The following is a 21533-nucleotide window of genomic DNA, read 5'->3' on the forward strand; positions in this document are numbered from 1 at the left end:
GCTTGGTTACCATGGTGATGACTGGCTTCACTACAACTGTATTTTCACTCTGTTTGTGACCCTTTCATTCGCAAACCAGTCGCAGAATTTGGTTTCAATCTATTGTCTCGGTCCCTTGGCCTTGTAACTGCTGTGTACACACAGATGTGTTGTAGGAAAACTAGCCCCCATGCAGTGTAGGTCAGTTGTGGATTTATTATTGGCATATTAACTCTTGTGGGGAAAAGCCTAGTATCACATTCTTTGCCAACATTTGTTCCCTACAGTCAGAGTGCTGAATAACTTGGCCAAGTCAGCCTCTGAGGAATACTTAAAAGAAAACCGCATTTTGGAACATGCTATTGAAGTTTCCAAGTTACTGGACAACAATCCCCGTGACCAAGCTACCATGAAGTACATCGATGGTGTTCTGATGTAAACATGCATTTTTTTTTTTTTAAATTTTTGTTTGTTTGTTTTCTGTACTAGCTGTTGTTCTTGTGATAAATAGACTCAACCCACACCTCTTAATCCAGTTCCCAACTAAATGATTTGGTTAATGCTGACCTTCAGTGTGTCCATTCTCTAGCTTGCAGGTTCTCAAGCAGGGGCAATTTTGGGTTCATTCCCGCCCTGGGGACTTCTGGCAAAGTCTGGAGACATTTTGTTGTCATGACGAGGGAGATTGCTACTGGCATTTAGTGGATGGAGGCCAGGGATGCTGCTAAACATCATATAATGCACAGGACAACCTCCCTCAACAAAGCATCATCCAGTCTAAATGTCCTTAGTGCTGAGGTTGAAAATAGTGCTTCAGGTTTTTTTGTTTTTTGTTTTTTTGAGACAGGGGTCTTGTTCTGTCACCCAGGATGGAGTGCAGTGGTGCAGTGATAGCTCACTACAGCCTCGAACTCCTAGACTCTAGCAATCCTCCCATCTTATCTTTCCAAGTACTTGGGGCCCCCATGCTTTGACTAATCTAAAAAAATTTTTTAGAGACAGGGTCTTGTTATGTTGCCCAGACTGGTCAATGACTCAGGAGTCATTGGGATTATAGGCGAGAGCTATTGCACCTGGCTCTCCAGTTTTTTTTAATAAAGATGTGTACACTGTCTTCTTATAAAGCACTTTGAAGTCCTTTCATTGCTACTATTTTTAATTGTTCCTTTTTATATCTTCCGGGACAGATTTATTTTTTTTTTTTTTTTACAAAATAAAGAATGTTTATGAGAATTATTTTTGATAGCACAATGACTGTAGCCAACATGTCCAGTAAATAACACACATATGCTTTATTTTCAGGTTCATTGCTGGAAATACTTCTCTTGCAAAAACGAAACTTCAAGAATGCCTAAATATCAGGAAAAGTTTGTTTGGCGAGAAAAATATGCTAGTTGGAGAAATTATGGAATTTTTAGCAGATTTGTTATTTTTTCCCCTAAGAGATAGTGAAAAGTAAGTTTTTATAAAATGTTTCAAAAAAATGTGTCTCCCATGCCCCCAGCACACCCATCAGAAGCAGGGAGGCCTCAGCCATCAGGGGTGGCTCTGCTAATACTTCTTGGCTCCTTGCCTGCTCAGAGACTGGGATGCTCCCCTGCCTGAGGTTCTGTCCCCATCTGTTTGTCAGGACACCAACCATAACGTTTCTTGACAGGCTAGTGTGGGAGAAGGGTCCTTGTAAACCTGCAGAGAGCTGTGTGCTCCTCTCCTTTGGCCTGGTGTCCTCCTGTTCATGGCACATCAACTGACTGGATGGTCAGGGACCTCTAGGTTAAACTGTGAAGTTCTCGAGTCTGTTTTTTTTGAGTTGGAGTTTCACTCCATCGCCCAGGCTGGAGGGCAGTGACACGTTCCCGGCCACTGCAGCCTGGACCTGCTGGGCTCCAGCAATCCTTCCGCCTCAGCCTTCCAAGTAGCTGGAACTACAGGTGTGCGCTACCACACCCGGCTAATTTTGATTTAATGTAGAGACGCGGTCTCGCCAAGTTGCTTGACTGGGTCTCAAACCCGTGGGCTTAGGCAATCCACTTGCCTCAGCCTCCCAAAGTACTGGGATGACAGACTGAGCCACTGAGCCTGGTCTCGAGTCTGTTTTCGTGGTGCCATCCCCTCCCTCCCTCTTCCCTGGCTTGCTTTTCCATTTCAGCTTCCCACTTTCTCTGAGATCATTTTCCTCTCACCATCATTTTTGCTTTTGCCCCCGGGAAGAATAGGATATTGGTAATCTCTAACACCTGAGTGCAAAGTCACTATTAGCTCTAAAAGTTGTTTAAGTGCTTTTAAAATAGTAGCTCAGGGCATTGCCTTGCTAAACTATGGTGTGACCATGTGCTCTTTGAGCTATGGGCCAGGCCATGTTTGGCCCCCTCCCCTACCTTGGGAAGTGAATCACCTCTCTCTCTCTCTCTAATTTACTTTCTAAGTAAACTGTATTCTCTAAAAAAAAAAAAAAAAAAAGAGTAGCGCTCTCTCTCTAATTTACTTTCTAAATAAACTATATTCTCTAATCTAAAAAAAAAAAAAGTACCTAAGGGCAAAACAGCAGGTGTGCTATGTAGTCCTGGTGAGTCGTGGGCTCAGGAGGCTGGTTGCCTGAGTTCACATTTTGTTTCTGCCACTTAGTAACAGTGAGAAGCCAGGCAAGTGCTTAACATGGTGGCATCTCATTCATTTCCTTATTGGTAACATGAGAGTAGCAACAGTATCTTCCTCACAGGCCGTTGTGAGGATGAAGAGATCCTCCATGTAAATAGCTGAACAGGCGCCTGGCACACACAAAAAGAGTTCAGTAAACTGAGTCATTAGGATTGTTATTTTGCTCCCAGCAGGTGATTTCTGAGGTACTTGTTGCCACACCAGCCTCTCTTTCTCATCATAAGACCAGCACTGTGAGCAAAGAATAGGACTTTATTTAGAGAAGCAAAAAGCTTGACTGTAGAGCTGCTGCCTCGTAAAAGAAAAATCTAAACATGTAGCACACTGACTGAGTCATCTCTCCTGCCCTCTAAATGCGGGGCTGGCAGGGTGTGAATCACAAGTCACTGAATGTGGCTGGGCCGTTCCCCAGGGATGACCTCGATGACCATACATGGATGCCTTCCTCAGGTTTCGTTGTCAGCGGTCCACCTTTGGAAACAATGGGGAAACTCTTCCTTGTGGAAGGTTATACTTGGGTGACTGCATCTTCCACATTGGTGCAAACCATGAGACATTTTGCTGTGTAACTCGACTCAACTCACCTCTCAGATGTGTAGATCCTTGACCCCGGAGACTAGAGGCCCTGGAGACAGCTCTAATACACCACAGAAAGATCTGTAGGATCACGAGGTCCTTGTAGAAGGAGGGTGGGTAGGGCTGGATACAGGAGGTCAAATTTAAAAATTAAAAAAACATGACAGAGAAGAATGAGTAGAATGCCTTGAGTGGAGCGGTGACACGCTGTCAGGGAAGCAGTTGGCTTCCACTCTCAGCTGTCTGGCCGTGCATCAGTGGCCGTCCTTTTCTCTGTGTCCTCCTCACAGTCGAGTTCCTTTACTTCCTCACTTCCATGTGTTGTCCTTGGCCTGCTTCCCCCACTCAGCTCCATGTTGACCATTCTCATGAAGGTCACCAGGATCACCCCTGAATTGTCCTCTGCATTTTGATCTTGTTGGCCTCCTCTGAAGCATTTGATGGTATCGATCATACCCTTCCTGAAACTACTATCTCCTGGGTTCTGAAGTGCCCTCCCTCTTGGGTATCCTCTCTGATTAGGCCATCGCTGTCCCTTTTATGGGTTCCTCTTTCTCTCCCTGCCTCTTGCCCACATTTTCTTGAGTTTGGTTAAGGGGCTCTATGCTCGTCTCAGTCTGGCCACCTCAACTCCGCCAGTGCCCGGGCTTTGCCGACGTGCCTGAGGCGAAGCCCTCTTGTCTCGATCTCATTCTCAGGACTGTGACACGACTCTGCAGCCATGTGCATCCATCTGCCTATGGGCCCTCTTCGTTTGAGCGTTCCACGGGCATTCCAGAGCCAACATGCTCAAGACCAGACACATCCACCCCATACTCCCTGACTGAATGCTCCTTCTCATCTCACCCAGTGCGAACACCATGGCATCTTCTGGAAGATACATCTTTAGGATATTTATCATCACTGTGCTGAACACATCACATGCACTTTCTCATTTAACCCCACAAAAACTCTATCGTCCTCATTTGAAATGTGACAAAGCTGAGGCTCAGGAGGGTAAGATGCTGGCTGTCGGCTGCCAAGTGGCAGAGCCAGGGTGAGCAGCTGGGAAGTCTGACTTAAGAGCCCGTGTGCCCAACCACGGTGGCACATTACCACATCCAGTGACGTTAGAGGTTGAGCTCTTAACTGCATCACTCCATGCACGTACAGAGTCTCCCGTACTCCCAGCATCTGCCCGCCACCTCCAGGGTGATGCCAGGCCTAGGCGCGCCTCCCTTCGCGTCTGTGGTCCCCGCTCAGGTCATCGCTGCTCTTCCTCTGGACTCCTTGGTCTCTCCTGCTTCAGCATATCTGCCACACTTCTGCCCAGGCAGGCTTATCATATGTAAATGGGGTCATGCCATTCTCTCAAGGAAACTTCTTCGATGTTAGCCTCCCAAACCCCTAAGCTTGCACTGAAGGTCCTTCGTGGGTGGGACCCTGCCTCACTCCCCAAGACCCCCTCCTAACGCAGGAAACCCTCCAGGGGCAAGAACGAGCCCTCCTCATCTTTGCTCCTCAGTGCGAGTGCCAGCCTTCGGTGACTGCTTATTGCATGAGTGAATGGACAGCACGCTTCTCTGATGCAAAACTTTAATTAAATTTCTCCTTTCTAGATCCCAAAGGAAACAGGTGATTGAATCCTATAAGCAAGTGATACAGATAAAGGAAATCGCAGTCTCTCTGGCCAGCTCATCGCTTGTCAGGAAGCAGCGGAGTGTCAGCCTCAGTGACACCTTGTGTAAACTAGGTAGATGCTTCCCTCTGTTTCTCGTGTCCAAGCGTTACTTTTCCCTTTGCTTCCTTGATTTTGAAAAGTCCTCGTTTTGTAAAGCAAGCAACTCCTCGTCCACACACTTTCAAATTTCTTGCTCCCCTCTCACCTTCCCTGACCAGGAAAGATGTCTCTAAATGAGCTTTTCTGAGCCGGGCTCGGTGGCTCAGCCTGTCATCCCGCGCCTTTGGGAGGCTGAGGTGAGTGGATGGCCTGAGCCCACGGGTTCGAGACCCGCCTGGGCCGCGAGACCTCATCTCGACAATCAATCAAAAAATCAGCCGGGCGTGGTAGCGCATGCCTGTAATTCCGGCTACTCGGAAGGCTGAGGCGGAAGGATCGCCGGAGCCCAGCAGGTTGAGGCTGGGGTGGCCATGAGTGTGCCACCGCCCTCCAGCCTGGACGACAGAGTGAGACTCCAACTCAAAAAAAAAAAAAAAAAAAAAGAATACAAAGGAAAAACTTAAAATGAGATCAGAGTTGCAAATTGAAGTGAAGATGTGGCCTTTCACCTTACTGGGATGGGTGGGAGTCGTGTCACTCTGCTCCTCTTGCTGCTGTTTTGTTCTTTGTGGGAGAAATTCTCTTTTTTGAGTTTTTTTGAACAAAGTGTTGACACGATTACCTGTGGTTTATGGTGAGTATTGAGTTTCTTCTTCCTGGTGGTAGCTCAGTTAAGTGGAATTCAGGGACATTTTCAGGGGAGTCTTCCAGCGTTGCTGCTGGACTCCCCTCAGGCCTCGTGAGAGAAGGGTCCTGGTCCAGGGTCTGCCATGGTCAGGGGCCTCAGCCTTTACAGCCGTGGCTCTTATTTGGCAGAGTCATCTAGTAGCGTGTTCTGCAGGCCATGCAGTGGGGTCTGTCATTTGCCTGGAATGTTGCTGCCCAACTTGATGCTTGGAAACTGAGGCACAAGAAAAGTTAGAGGCTGCCGGCAGGGACACTCAGCCGGGAGGGGCCCGTATACGGAGGTGGCCAAGGACATGAGTGAGTCCCCCATGCAGAACTTTTTAACCTTTGTGCCTCGAGTGACCAGGTTACTGGGGGCAGAGGGAGACCTCTCACCCTCAGGCAGCTGAGCAGGATGGAGCTCCCACCTGGTCCTCTCCAGCCTTGCCTGGCTTTGTTTATTCCAGTCGGCTATACGAGAAGTCTCGTTTCTGTAAGTACCACACTAGAAACATTTTGAAGCACTGTCAGGAGTCCTGACATCTCATGGCACAAGGCTTAATCTTTACTTCAACCTAAATAAGTGGATTTCAACTAGGGGTGGTTTTGTTTCCTCCCTGCCCAGGACAAAAGTCTGGAGAAACTTTTGGTGGGGTTGCAGGGAGTGGGGAGATGAAAGTGCTGCAGTCATTTAGTGGGCGAAGTCCAGAGATGCTGCTGAGCATTTCAACAATGCCCAGGGCCACTTCCACAACAAAATCTCTCCAGCCCCAAATGTCAGTAGTGCTCAGGCTGAAAAACCTTGGCCTGCACCAGCTACTTTCCCTGGCATGGGAGCGACATGACAGCGATGGGAGGAGAATATATTTGTCTACTTTCAGAAGGTCTCTGAAATCGTAGTGATTGCAGTGTTTTTGCAACTTCTTCCATAAGTATTTACTTGGTTTTTCAGTTTTGTAGTCAGTTTTCTACATGGTTATGATCAGTGTTTCTCTGCAAGGAGTCGTTTCTTGCCACCATCACCTCCTGCTTCAATTGGTGGTGGTAAGAGAAGACAGTTCCAGTCCTTCAGTTCTCAAGGACATGTGTATTGGGGGGAAAGAACATTGCTTATGGAGAACTCTGAATCAGTTGTCCTTCAATATGTAGGAAGTATTTTTCGTTTTCCTGTCTTTTTTTTTTTTTAAGACAGAGTCTGGCTCTGTCACCCAGGCTGGAGTGCAGTAGCATACTGAAGCCTCGACCACCTGGCTTCAAGCAATCCTCCTGCCTCAGCCTCCCAAAGCTCTGGGATTGCAGGCATGAGCTACCACACCCAGCCTAGTTTTCCTACCTTTAATGGGAATTTTCTTTCTAAATGGAAATGTGCCTGAGTCCACTTCATAAAGTCGGAAGTAAGCTAGAGCACAGGTAGTTGAGACTCCTTACCATTAATCATTTTTAAAGGTGTTGTAAGTCCTTTGCAGTAAAAGTGTTATCAAACGTTAATCGTCAAAGCAGTTCTCTCTGAAGTCAATAGCTATGGAGTTTTTTTTTTATTGAGGGGTGAAGAGCTATGATATACAGATAATTACACTGTATTTATATTCAGTGAGTCTTTATTTTAATGCTTTCTACATTGTAGTGCATGTCAGAATTGTAAGCTTGTCTTATCTTTCCTAGCTAGTTTGTGATCTGGGGTGATTTGAGAAAATCCTTCACCCTGTAAAGAAAAACAAACCTACATCCCCTATCTTGGAGCTTACAGCATGAAGCTGCCCACGTAATGGTAGCTCTATTGCAAATTATTGCTTGCAACTGCCTTTGTGACTTTGGATTGGAGGCTCATTTATGAACTACTTATTGCTTGCCTCCTTTTTCTGTTGCTTGTTGTGGGTGCTCTGCAAGAGGGCTGCCTATCACTTTGAAGTGGTCCCCTAGGTCCCCCAGTGTGACTTTTATGAGTGCCTTGTGGCCTGCATTTGAATGTGAATCATCCCAAACATGCCTTCTAAATTTGGTGAAAATCTGTCTTGGTCTTTTCTGGATGGGTTAATAGATAGTAATAGATAGCCAGACAAATAGATGGACATTTGTTTCCCCACAAAGCACTGGGCTAAGTGCTCTACAGGATACAGAAACAAAAGAAGATAACGTCTGCCTTCAAGCAACTTATCCTTTGCTTAGGAGGCAAAACAAACCTATAATAAAAAAAAATCCCACATTCAGGATGGGAAGCAGAGTCCGGCTTGAGGAGACTGGACTGGGATATGAAGAAGGAAGCGGGCAGTGACGGGCTGGGGCTGTGTGCTGGTGCAGAGGTGGTCCTGTCCTGTGGGTGAGTGGAGGTCTAGACGGGCTTGTCTTCTCTAGGAAATGTCTTGGAAACTTTTCAGGGTTGCTTAGCATGCCTCGAGGCTGTCTAGAGTCTGTCTGCAGGTGTGCAGTGAAGTCCCTGTTCACCTTATGCCCTTTAGCCCCACCCTTCCTACCCCTAAGGTACCAAAGTAAAGACAGTACAGATGGAGCGCCCCAAATCTGAAACTCCAAAATCTAAAATGCTCCCAAATCTGAAACTTTGAGCACTCCTATGTGACACTCCAGGGAAGTGTTCATTGGAGCATTTTGGATTTTCAGATTGAGGATGCTCAACCGGTAAGCATAGTCCAAATATCCAAAAATCCAAAATAGCTCCCAAATCTGAAACACTTCTGAGCCCAGCCAAGCATTTTGGATAAGGGATACTCAACCTGTACTCTGTGACTTAAAATTATATATTTATTTGTTCATTAGGGTGTTAGTTTTTTTGTCTGTCTTACTTGCTAAAAAAGAAGAGACTTCATCTGTCTTTTGCAGCATTCTATGTCCTGGTCTTCTCAGAACAGCAGCTGGCACATAATAAGTCCTCAGTAAACATTTGCCGAGTGAGTGAATGAATGTGTGATGGAGGAAATGCCTTAGCAGATTTACCCCCTTTAGAAAATTAAGTACTGATTATTAGGGGCATTTGAGAGTTAGTTACTTGTATTCTCACCCCAATTCATTCATTCATGTATTAATTCACTCAACGCATATTTGCTGTACCTACTGAGTGGCAATCTCTATGTTAGTTCCTGGGGGCTTGGCAGCGAACAGGACAGTTAAAGACCGACACTGCCTTCCCTGAACTCATACTGGGGGAGAAGGTTGTCAGACAACTAAATATGCAATTTGTCTGCAATTGTGGAAAGCGTCACTATGGAGATAGTAGTTAGACAACTAAAAACACAATGGCTTAACTACAATTAGGGAAGGTGCTATGGTGGGAAAATGTGAGTGCTCACAGGGGCCCTTGCTCTGTCGGATGGAGGGGATGGCTTGGGATGCATCTCAGGGTGCTGAATGGGAACTGCAGGACGCAGAGTTGCTTACTGAGCATAGTGGAGGAGAGGGCAGGAGGAACAGAAGTTTCGAGGCTGAAGGAGCTGCAAAGGCCCGTGTAGCTGGAGTGCCGAGAGCAAGGTAGGGGGTCCTGAGGGAGGATGTTAGGCAGAGGTGGGGGTCTGGCTCACAGGCCTCCCGGGCCCAGTCAAGGATTTGAGGTGTTGCCATGACAGCACTGAAAGCCAGTGCAAGAGATTTACAAAGCCGATGAGTGCTAGGAACCCAGAGTCATTCTCTAGCAGAGTCTTCATAAGAGATGTCTCATAGCACATTCCAAAATAATAGTGTAAATCCAGATCAATGAAAGAACGCAGAGGACGCTTTTATGGCACTCATTTTCTATTCCTTCCTGAGCTGCAGATTTTTATTTTTTTGAGTTGGAGTCTCACTTCTGTCGCCCAGTCTGGAATGCAGTGGCATGACCTGATGGGCTTAGGCAATCCTTCTGCCTCAGTCTTCCAGGTAGCTGGAACTACAGACACCCGCCACCACGCCTGGTTAGTTTTTTGTGATTTATTGTAGAGATGAAGTCTCACCAAGTTGCCCAGGCTGGTCTCGAACCCCTGGGCTCAGGCAGTCCTCTCGCCTTGGCCTCCAAAGTGCTGGGATTACAGCCTGAGCCATCGCGCCTGGCCTGAGGTACAGATTTTAACCTCTCACACTGGGCTTCCAGTAGCAGGGCCTTATTATTTATTCTTTGTATCTTCAAAGCATCAGAAGCAGCTCTCTACGTAAGCACAAAGGAAGGCTGAGAAGTGGACAAACAGGTTCTTTCTGGGGGTTGACACCATTTGCCTTGGGTTATCCAACAGACTGGTGACTGTGCTCCAGGCTAACAATTTTGAAAGAAGCAATTCAATTCTACTTTTATCTGTTGAAGATAATATTTAGTTTGGCTGGGCATGGTGGCTCAAGCCTATAATCCCAGCACTTTGGGAGGTTGAGGCGAGAGGATTGCCTGAGCCTGTGGGGTTGAGACCAGCCTGGGCAACATGGTGAGACCTTATCTTTACAATAAATAAAAAAATTAGCCAGGTGTGGTAGTGCACACCTGTAATTCTGGCTACTTGGAAGGTTGAGGCAGAAGGATTGCCTGAGCCAGCAGGTCAAGGCTGCTGTGGCCGGGAGCGTGCCACTGCCCTCCAGCCTGGACAACAGAGTGAAACTCCAACTAAAAAAAAAAAAGTAATATTTAGTTCACTTTTTCAGATTTCATTTTAGATTACAGATTAACTATAATAATTGCTAGCTTGAATGCCCTAGCACCTTCCTTAGTCTTTTTTGATTACATTTGGTCAAGGTGTAGAATACTGTGTAACCTTCCAAGAAGTGTAAAAACGGTGGGCTTCCATCAAGTTTTGATAATAAGATTTTAATTATAACCACATTTTAATGCATGAGATAATAGCAAACACCTATTAAAATGACAAATTTGGGAGAAGGTGACAAATCCAAAACTTGTTTCTTCTTCTAGTCAGAGTTTCATGAGGCGCTTATTAATAAATGACATCTCTTTTTGCTTAATATATCCTTTATCATTCACCTCCTCTCAACTTTGATCCAGTTTCAAGGACAAAGCTTAACAACCTGGTAGGACTGTTAATTCTGGGGTTTTAGTAGGAACCCTGACTATGGAATGAGGGTTTCTGTGGTTTGTGTTCCAAGCTGTCTGTAACACAGAGCCATCTTACTTTTCCTGTTTGCAGCAAAATGACAAGTGCTTCATGTTTGCCTATTGAGAATCCATTTCAGTGGGAGAAAAGGACAGAAACGTGGCTTTTCATATTCCATCTATCGAGCTGAATGTTCTGTACTGAAGTGTTTGTTTTGGATGAAGTATGGTAGATGAACATTATGTTACTTTTCCCTCCCTGGGATTCTTTTGAAAAGGAAATGCCAACCATCTCAGCCAAATTTAGAAGGAATGAATTAGGCAAGACTCTAGTGAGTGGCTCTCGTCAGGGGGACCCTTCTCTGTTTAATTTTAAAATGTTCAGCGCTGCTGGAGTCTTCTCCTCCATAGCAGCTGGTCCCTTAATCCAAAAGTCAGGTAAATGACACAGACAAACCTGCATTTTATTGTATTTTATTTTTATTTTTGAGTTGGAGTCTCACTCTGTGGCCCAGGTTGGAGGGCAGTGGCATGCTCCCGGCCACCGCAGCCTCCACCTGCTGGGCTCCGGCGATCCTTCCGCCTCAGCCTTCCGAGTAGCTGGAACTGCAGGTGCATGCTACCATGCCCGACTAATTTTTGATTTATTGTAGAGACGAGGGCTCGCCAAGTTGCCTGGGCTGGTCTCGGACCCGCAGGCTCAGGCAATCCACTCGCCTTGGCCTCCCGAAGTGCTGGGATTACAGCTGAGCCATCAAGCACGGCCAAACCCGCATTTTAATTTTAACTTAAACATAAATGTCCAGTCTTTCCCTAAACTCTTTTATTTTTATAAAAGAGAAAGCAGGATTTATTGAGAGGACAGAAAAGCTTCCACAGTGGGAGGGGACCCGAAGGGGTTGCCCCAAACTCTTAAATGTAGAATTAATGTCTCTCTCTCTCTCTCTCTCTCTCTCTCTCTTTTTAAGTGGGTCCCCTGACTAGAATTAGATATCATCTTTCTCACAATGCATTACCAACCATCTCTAGTTTTTGGTTTCTTTAAAATGAGAACAGTCTTGCTGTGATGCAGCCTGTGTCCAGGGTCTTTCTAAATTGCTACATTTCCCCCCTCAATCTTTCATAGTTGCCTTTTCTGTTCATAATTCGAATTTATTTGGTCATAGCAGCTCATGGAATTTCTAAAGCATTAAGTCTAGTTTCCAAAGAAAACAACTCACTTTCATTTTATACTCGTGTCTTATTAGTTTGTATTCTCCTTAGTTAAATGACCTAATTAGACCAACAAAGCAAATGGACTGTGGTCATGTTAGAAGCCAACTCTTGGGAACGGAAATATACCAGCAGAGCCAAGACAGCTCTCCAGCTGCAGGCATTTTCAGTGCCCTGGGCAACCGGGAGTGTGTTTTGCAGGAAATGGAGCATCCTGGTTAATCCAGAAAGCCAGTGTGTGTGTGTTAGCAGAGATTGTAGTATAGGCATAATCATTTTTAATGCGTAATAAATTTTTCAAATATTAAATAGGTCTCATAAACTTGGAAGACTTTTAAACCTAGAAGGGATTCTAGTGATCACTGAGCTAATTTTAAAGCCAAGGAAATGGCAGATGTGTCAGCTGAGTTCCCCTGGGGCATTTGATAGAGCATGCTATGAATCAGATATTATAATCACTGAGGGTCACAAGACCAAGTGCTTTTCAAACCTTGCAGCTAACAGACTGTAGACTGAGAACTTGGACTCCAGTCCTCTGACTCCAGATCCTAAGCCCTCCCTGCTGTTTGCGGGCTGCAGGAGTTTGTGGTCTCGCTTGGGAGAGAAGCCTGAAAAGACAGCTGCACTCCAATGTGGGACGTGCGGAGGGCATAGGCGAGCTTGTGAGGAAGGCTGCAGGAAGACGTTCTTGAGAAAGTGACTTGGGCTGTGAGTCCTGACAGGTGCCTGGTGAGGAAGTTCAGGAAGAACATTTTAAGCAAGGAGGATCAGCATGAACAAAGATGAGGAAGGATGAATCAGGGTGGAGTGAAACTCTGGAACGGGAGGGGTTGGAGAATGATGCTGGAGAAATCAGCAATGATCAGGGCACAGGAAACTTTGTCTGCCACGCTCCAGGGCTTGGCAGAGGAAAGAACTGCTGTAGGACTTCAGCATTGAGGGCATGAGTAGATTTGTGTTGAGATACAACCCTCTTGTGGTCAAGGCGGGTGGGCTGGGGGCGGGGTGCTGGTGGTGGTGGTGGTGGAGGCTGGAACTAGCAGACAAAGACAGTCATAGCAGAAATGGAGAGAAAGAGCTGGATTGGAGACTTAGTGGGTGAATCCCACAGGGCTCAGTGCTTGACTGGCTGTGGAAGGGAAAAGGGTCAAAGGTGCCCGCTAGTTTGTGGCTGTACCATAAGCCAGAGTGGCGGGTTGATGATGATGTTGGCACTGCAGGATAGGGAGCAGAGTTGGGGGAGTGGGGTGGGAGCCACCGGGAGCTGATTTGGGGCACGTGAACCTTGGCTTTCCAATCCAAGTGGAGACGTTTAGCAGGCAGCAGGATGTATGCGTCTGGTGCCCAGGAGCTAGAAGACTGAGCCAGGGAAAACACTTGCGAGTCCTTAGCATACCTTGCTGGCTCAACCCAATAGAAAGGTCGAAAGTCTCCAGAAGAATAGAAGACGAGAAGACGGCATGAGATAGAACTTGGAGAATGCCAGTGTTTAAGGGGTGGGCACAGGAAAGTCTGCGGCAGAAGTTGAAGAGTGGCCTGGAGGTAGACTGGGAGTCAGCAGGGTCACGGGAACCAAGGAAGAAAGTGTGAGAACAGGCCCCTGTTTAGCAAGCTAGAGGTCACAGGGACCTTCAGGCTTGGTGGCAGGGACAGAAGCCTGTTTAAGAGACGACAGTGACTCTGTTTCCTCTATGCAAAGGTGGGCGTCTGCATAGACCCAGCCTCCTTAAATTGGCACCGTGAGTTCACGCAGAGCTGGGGCAGGACAGCAGAGGTTCCATCTGCAACCGGGTCCCTCTGAGTCCGACCAGGCCATGGTCTCACTGGAGGATCTGGAGGGGAGGGCCTCAGACCTCCTTTATTGTTTCCTTTCAAGCAGGAATGGAGGGTCCGTGGAGATATCCAGTCATAACCTTTCACTTTAGTTGGGACAATGACAGTGAGTCATAACCTTTCACTTTAGTTGGGACAATGACAGTGTTAGGTCGGGGAGCTAAGTCGGTGCTGCGGGTATTCAAAGAATTGCACAGAGTAGATCAGAAAAAAGTTTGTTTAGAAAGTAGATCAGGAAAAGTGTGTATAGACTTCCCTGGGAGAGAGGAAGGGCCAAATGCTGAGATCAGCTTGGCAGCGAATGCTTAAGGCTGGGGGTTTGTGCAAAGTTTTTTTCTGGGAGGCTGGGAAAAAGCATTCCTGCGGAATGAGTGGGTCGGGGGAGAGGGTTGTCCTTGCCATGGCGATGAGCTGTTCAGCATGGCAGCACTTACGTTTCAGGTGATTGGTCCCATAGACAGAGAGACTGGGCCAAGATTTGTAAAACAAAGTCTTGAGACACAGGGGTTCATTTTAGAATGTCCTTGGATTTAGGGAACTTGACTTTTGGGGGTGTGCTGTTTCTGGGTGAGATAGCAAGAGGACTGCGGTAAATACTGTTCTTGAGGGAGATGGCAGGAGGGCTGGAGCCGTCGTGACCGTCTGTTTCTTTCCTCTCAGACCAGGTGGTCAGCCATGTAAACAGGAGGACTGGGCTGATAACTAGAAACACGTCCTTGGAGTAAAGATGTTAATTATAATTTCTTGGTGCCAGTTACTGGGAGTAGGTCACAGCTTTACTTATCAGTGACTCTAGACAAAGGAGTTCATCAAGATTACTTCGGAGCAAGGGAGGTAACACAGCCTATTACAATGTGAGACATTCTTCTTTTTTTCTTGAGTTGGAGTCTCACTCCGTTGCCCAGACTGGAGTGCAGTGGCACGCTCCTGGTCACCACTGCCTCGACCCACTGGGTTCTGGCTGTCCTTCCACCTCAGCCTTCCATATAGCCAGAACTATAGGCGCGCACTACCATGCCCAGCTAATTTTTCATTTATTGTAGAGGTGAGGTCTTGTCAAGTTGCCTGGGTGCGTCTCAAACCCACGGGCTCAGGCAATCCACTCACCTCGGCCTCCCAAAGTGCTGGGATTACAGGCTGAGACACCGAACCTGGCCAAGATATTATTCTTTATAACAAGACAAAAGTATAAGCTGCCTGCCCCACCTGGCTGCGGTAACTCCATTTTTTTGCTTTGTCCTTTCAGATATCTTTTTTCCTAATCTGTTTATAGATACACACATTTATTGGAAGCACGAGCAAACTTAATTTCTCAAACTGAAGGATTTCTGACAAAGAAACTTTAGACATAGCATAATTATCAAACAAAAAGAGACTTTCAACAGAGTGCCTTTGGATTCTATCAAATCCTCCCTCCTCATTACAGATTTTCAGCCCATCTCTGGTCAGAGACTGTGGGCTGTGGCTGTCTTGTTTCTCAATTCCATTTGCTTCCAGCACAGAGAGGATGTTCATGGCTGGGCAGAGTCCACAGAGTTGCTTGTTCAGGGAGACTTCCTGAGACCTCTGCCAACACGGGAGGTCTCCCTGTCACCTGGAGACAACTGCTTGAGCTGTTGCTGTGGGCTGGGGAGGATATCGATGTCTCTCACACAGGACTGGCATTGCACAAATCCACCTCTCAGGCGGCAGCAAATATTACAGGAAGCAGGAGGAACAGGACTTAATTTCAATTTCTGCAGAATAAACATGAGGGAAAGTTGTATTTTAGAAGAGTGCTTAAAAAGACGGAGGATTGTCTTTGGAGAAAATACCTTGCTTTCTTTTTTCCAGAGGAAATAATTAATATATCACTTTCTTTTTACTGTGAAGCATTGAAAATAAAGGGGGAAGACTAGGAAAACTTACTGCTTAAAATCTGAGAACAGATTTTTGAGAGCATTCGTGGGAACCTTCCCCCAAGCCCACATCCAGTTCACACTTGTTGGAAGTTGGGTGGGTGTGCCTCCATGCAGAAGTACAATATAGAAAAGAAAATCTTCCACGGAACTAGTGGTGTTCTGTCACTTCTGGAAGTTATGGTCTTGAATTCAGGAGCCTGGCTTGGAATCCTAGTTCTGCTGTGCTTTGGGCTTGTGGACTTAACCTCTCTGAGTCAACCAAGGAGGGCATACTACATCTGCCTCCAGGATTATTCTGAAGATTTAATGAGTTAATGAATGTAAAACAACCAACAGAATACAGAATTAACTGTTAGGTTCCTTCCCCATCCAGCAGAATGGTTTGAAGTAGGAGGAGGTTCAGTGACCTGTCCCCAATTTAACTTAACCCATTCTGGTCTTTCCTCTTCCCTGAGTTGGGAGAACTGACCAGTTGGCCCCTCTGGGGTAACTGGGGGTGGGTGGAAGCAAGGATATTCTTTTCTGTTAGCTTGCTTATTGCCAGAAAGAGTCAGATGTGTCCAAGAAAGTTCTGAGGTCAAAGCTATAGGTCAGGTTCAGAATGGGCCACCAAGGGAAAGGGGTCTGATGAGTTGGGATGTGTGGCCAAGAGAGCGTCTGGGGAGCAAGGGCGTAGAGTTGTGTGTGCAAAAGACCCACAAGCTTGTCCTTGTGAAAATCTCCATCACACGGCAAGTCAGAGCCTTTTATGGGACCTTGGCAGAATGAACAGTTCATCACGCCTGCGAATCTAGTTGCTGGTGGCCAGAGAATCTTTGAGAATGGGTCTGTCTTGGCACCCCATGGCACATTTGTTTCTATTTTTCTCCATTTTTCCTTTGAAGGCCAGTTAAGGCCAATGCAGCTTGGTCATCATGAATAGGATAGTTCACAAGTGCCTTCTGCTGAGCTGGATTGGGTCACCCGGGAACATCACAGGGAGTCGTGAAATAATTCAAAAGGAAGAAACATAGCCACAGATTGCTAAGCACAGACAGCAGTTGAGACTCCCTATCAGATTTCCAGAAACAGCAGCAGGCAATATGAGACACAGCCCATGTCCCACAAAGCCGAGCTACAGAGGGAGCACGTCTCTGTGAGCAGAAACCACAGCGACACGCAGGCCAATCCCACACAGGGAAGAGGCGAGGGTAGGGGCTGGGAGACAAGGCCGACTGGGATTATCCTACCATAAACGAGAACACCTTACTTAACTGCGTCCAGTTTTCTCATCTCTAAAAGACACGTGAAATGAACATGCACTAAACATTGTCTGGAGGGACACACTAGAAACTAGCGTCAGCGGTTCCATTTTAGAAGACTGCACAGATGGAGACAGACAAAGGAAAGACTCTTTTCACCTTTTGATACAGTTTCATTTTTGAACCAGGCAGATTTCTGATCGTGGTAAAAAGAATAAATAAAACAGTTTATACCTTACAGGATCACACAGTCTTGGCAGATGGTAATTACTCACGTACATTTCCTGTTATTATTATTAACACAGCGATGCTGACTGGGTCATCTGTCAGTACCTGGCAGTCTCTTTCCCACACATCCAGGTCAGTGCCCTACACACACTTGCCTTACATAAGGTTTATAATCAATAGTATAAATTCAACCCCTGAAGAGCAGTCTTGTAAATGGGTAAAATGGATAAATAAGTACCATCTGCAAATTAGATTGCAAAATGTTTTATATATTTACTTTGAGTACATTTTATAGAATTAAATTATTGACAATGGCACTTGGCAGAATTTTTTCTCAATTTTTTTTATTCTGAAAAATTGCAGATCTACAGAGAAATTTCAAGAATAGTACGAACAACATTCACCTTCAGGTGAACGTTGTTCGTACTATTCTTGCCACATTTGTGTTCTCTTTTTCATACACATGCGCAGACACATATATAGATTTTTTCATACACATGTGCAGGCACATATATATATTTTTCTGAACTATTTGAGAGTCAGTTGCAAACATGATACTTTTGTCTCTAAATATTATGTAAGTGTTCGGAATACAAGGACATTTCCCTACATAACCACAATACAATCATCAAACTAGGACATTTAACTGTCGCATAAGACTATGATCTAATGTACAGTCCATATTCAGATTTCCTCTGGTTTCCTAGTCATGCCCTTTACAGCCATTTACTTTTTGCCTCTTGAGGGTCGTGCATTGCATTTGGTCATCTTTTAGTTTAGGATGTTTAAGGAGCCTTGCTTTGTCCTTCACCGACACTGACATTTCTGAAGTGTAGAAGTCATGTTCTGTCCTTCCCTCCATGCCCCAATGTCCTTCAGTTTGTATCTGTCTGATTGTTTTCTTATGAGTAGACTCAGCTTAAATATTTTTGCCAGAATATTACAATAGGTCATATTCTAGGGCTGCCTTTTGTAAACGTTCCTTAACCTTCTCTTTAAAATGTATGAAGCTTGGAGTAATTAAAATAATTTCTAATGTTCTTATTTCCAAATATCCAGCAGGTCAGTTATTGACAAGCGACTCTTGTCATCCCGTCATGATTGAGGCAGTAAGCCTCTTGTACCGATCACTTGATTTAAGGGCGACCTACCTGGGATCTTCTCACACATCAATCCATGGAATCCTGCAGTGAGTGTCTGTTTCATGACCCCAAAGCGTTATGCTTCTGGTTACTCATGTTATACACACACACACACACACACACACACACACACACGACCTCCTGACAAAGTCTGATCTTTTGCAGCCTTCTGAGGGAAATCGAGTGGATCCGAAGCCGAAGGTGCTGGCCTCAAGGTATGAGCCAGCAGTATCCTGAGTGTTCCAGGAATGGCTCCTCCTCATGTGAGCACTTGCTGCTTAACTTAAACTACCACAGTGCTCAGGGCTCCAATACGGTGAGCGCTGCCATGTGCACGAATGCAGAGAGGTTACAGGGGGCTAAAGACATGGACGTGGCACCTCACACCAGATCAGAGAAGTCAAAGTGTGCTTCTGGAAGAGGGAGAAAGACCTTGAAACCCATTATTTGTGTTTCTGCTGAGGAAAAGACTCAATGGAAGACACAAAATAATGTTGAAATATGGAATAGCCCAGGAAAGGAAGCATCGAAGAAAAAGAAAGACTATTCCTCTAAGATTTCATCTTTGGACAAAATGAATGGTTTGGTAAAGCATTCAAGGCAAAGGATTTTGCCAGTGGAAGGCGAGAGTGTAGAAGGCGAAATCACCACAAATTACCGCCATCCGCTGTTATGGCCGCTCAGCACGGATGACCCCTGGGAATCTGTATCTGAGCTCATATCAGAAAAGTGGCTTTTTCATAGCCCAGAGCATAGGTCAACTCCTCAGAAGTGTTTTTTGCAGAGAAGATCTCAGATTTAAACCAAAAGTGCTAAAGACCTCAAATGATGCTCATAAGGAATAAAAGTTATTGTGGTCTGTTTGGTGTCTGGTGTTTCTACTTACCTTTAATTAGAACCCTTTGATTAGATATTTTCTTCTATACACATAGGAGTGATAATAATCAAGGTCTGGGATTTGAGTTTTTTAGGCCCTTAAAATATTGTAACTGATTACAAGCTAAAAAGAACTTTAAAGTGATTCACATTTCTGTGGTAGGCAGAACAATGCTGGTCTCACAGCATTCCATATCTAAGAATATACAGAAGCAATATTATTAAAATTCTAATTCTTTTTTTTAAGTGCAAGCTAATTTTTATTTATTCCTGGAAAGAAACAAAACACAATGATGAATCTTCTTTTCTTAAGCAATACATATAACTTTGCATTGCAATACAATCATCAAAAATGAATACATATTCATTTTTATGGAGCCCCCTTTAAGAGAGCGACTGTGTTACTCAGTGGTACTAATTTAAACTTATCATGTTACTTATTCATGAACCTGAAAATGTTCTTTCTTATGTAATAAATCTGAGCTTTCTAGTTTTTGTAATCCAGGCTTCAATCTTAAATTTAAAAACCAATGAACTTTATAATTGTGTGAAATATTTCTCTATATTTAGGTAAAAAATATTCCTTTAAAGATTACCTAGGCAGATAAGTAGATGTTATTTTTTTACTTTCTGAGTTGGAATCTCACTCCATTTCCCAGGCCGGAGTGCAGTGGCATGCTCACGGCCATCCCAGCATTGCCTTGCTGGGCTCTGGCCATCCTTCCGGTTCAGCCTTCCAAGTAGCTGGAACTACAAGTGCACACTAACATGCCCGGCTAATTTTTTATTTATTGTAGAGATGAGGTCTTGCCAACTTGCCTGGGCTGGTCTCGAACCCGTGGGCTCAGGCAATCCACTCGCCTTGGCCTCCCAAAGTGCTGGGATTACAGGCTTGAGCCACCAAGCCTGGCCGTAGAAGTTATTTAAAAGTATAAAATTCTAATTCTGTTAGTTTCACATTGCTACAGTTTATCTATTTTGAGTTCATGAATTTTCCATATAAACAATTTATCATTGCTATCACCAAGCCTTCTTATGGAACACAAATAAGGAAATATATAAATTGGAATAAACTGAAACCATAAGGCAAGTTTAAAGCACCAGAGCGTTTAACTTCAATATCGTATGTTTTATTGTCTCCTTTTTATCAGTGATTTATAAAACATTAACCATTAGCTGTTAAGGATTATAACTGGGTACCTTCCCTATCTCACCTAGCTAAATCCTGCATGCTATGTGAGGAGGCCTAATGGCAGAATGGGCTCAGCTGTGCGGCTTTAGGAAGGGTATTTCACCTCTCAGTCTCAGCGTCACTACAGGGACCCTCTGTATCTGCAGTTTCAAACCCACAGACTTAACCAACCGTAGATGGAAAATATTAGGAATCCCCCCACAATACCACCATAAAAATAATACAAATAGAAAATACAGTACAACAACTATTTACATAGCATTCACATTATATTAGGCACTGCAAGTAATCTACAGAGGCTTTAAAGTCCATGGGAGGATATGCGTAGGTTATATGCAAAAAAGACACCATTTTATATCAGGGACCTGAGCAACCCCGGATTTTGGAATGGGCGTGTTCTGGAGCCGATGGCAGACACCGAGGAAAGACTGAATTTGTGAAATGCGAGAAATGGTGGCGTCTACTTTTCAGGGTTACTGAGAGGATCGCATGAGAATGCATACAGCAAGCCTTCAATAAATGGCCGTCTCACTCAGATACCGCCTTCTCCCCCGAAACATCTCCCGACCCCTCCGGCCCACGACGCGAGCAGACGCTCAAGCCTTGGTGTGTCTCAAATGGTGCCCCGAGTTCGCGCTGGCAGCACGGTCTCCTGGGCAGAACGCCACCCTGGAGTTCCTCTCCCGCGCCACCCTGCCCCGGCTCAGCGGCGGCCGCAAGACGACCAGGGAGCTCTCACGGTAGAGATGGCCGGCAGGGCTCTGGGAGGGCCACGGCAGCCTCCCTGCAGGCGCTGCACCAGACGCAGTCCACCCGCGCCGCCGCCCACGGGCAGGCTCCCGACCACGGGCTGCGGCGGAATCGCGAGGCACGGGACGGGTGCAGGCCAGCAGGTCTGGAGACTTGTGCTCAGAGCTGTCACCGCGGCAGGCGCCGGGGCCGGGCGGGCGGTCCGAGGACCTCCCCACGAGGCGCAAGCCCGGGGCGGGCACCGCCTTGCGGCCAGTGCGACGGGGTGCCCTTCCCACTGACGGAGGGTGAAGAGGCTGGGGTCCTCCGGCAGACAGCGGCCACGGGGAGGCCTCGGCCCCGCTACCCCTCGCGGCCGGCTTGCCCAGAGCCCAGCGGGGAGTCGGGGGACGTCCCCGACCCGCCCGCGCGATGCAGGGCAGGTTTAGACCGCAGAGGCCGTTAATGCGCAGAGAGGTCACTTCCGGAGCCTGGGCCGGAGCCGCCAGGAGGGCGCCCCGGGGCTG

At 46.1% G+C, this 21533-nt stretch overlaps 1 protein-coding gene across 1 annotated transcript; it reads left to right on the top strand.

The window, feature by feature from the left end:
- The first annotated feature begins 344 nt into the window (after nucleotides 1–344).
- LOC103256590 (putative tetratricopeptide repeat protein 41) lies at nucleotides 345–19072 on the top strand. Its single transcript, XM_008054425.1, has 5 exons — nucleotides 345–414; nucleotides 1282–1434; nucleotides 4812–4945; nucleotides 18127–18256; nucleotides 18375–19072. The coding sequence occupies exons 1-5, from the start codon at nucleotides 389–391 to the stop codon at nucleotides 19009–19011; spliced, it is 1080 nt and encodes a 359-aa protein (XP_008052616.1). The 5' UTR covers nucleotides 345–388; the 3' UTR covers nucleotides 19012–19072.
- Nucleotides 19073–21533: the final 2461 nt, after the last annotated feature.

The sequence above is a fragment of the Carlito syrichta genome, unplaced genomic scaffold (genome assembly GCF_000164805.1).
Source record: "Carlito syrichta isolate Samal-C Ts95f unplaced genomic scaffold, Tarsius_syrichta-2.0.1 Scaffold290363, whole genome shotgun sequence".
NCBI classification, from domain to species: domain Eukaryota; kingdom Metazoa; phylum Chordata; class Mammalia; order Primates; family Tarsiidae; genus Carlito; species Carlito syrichta.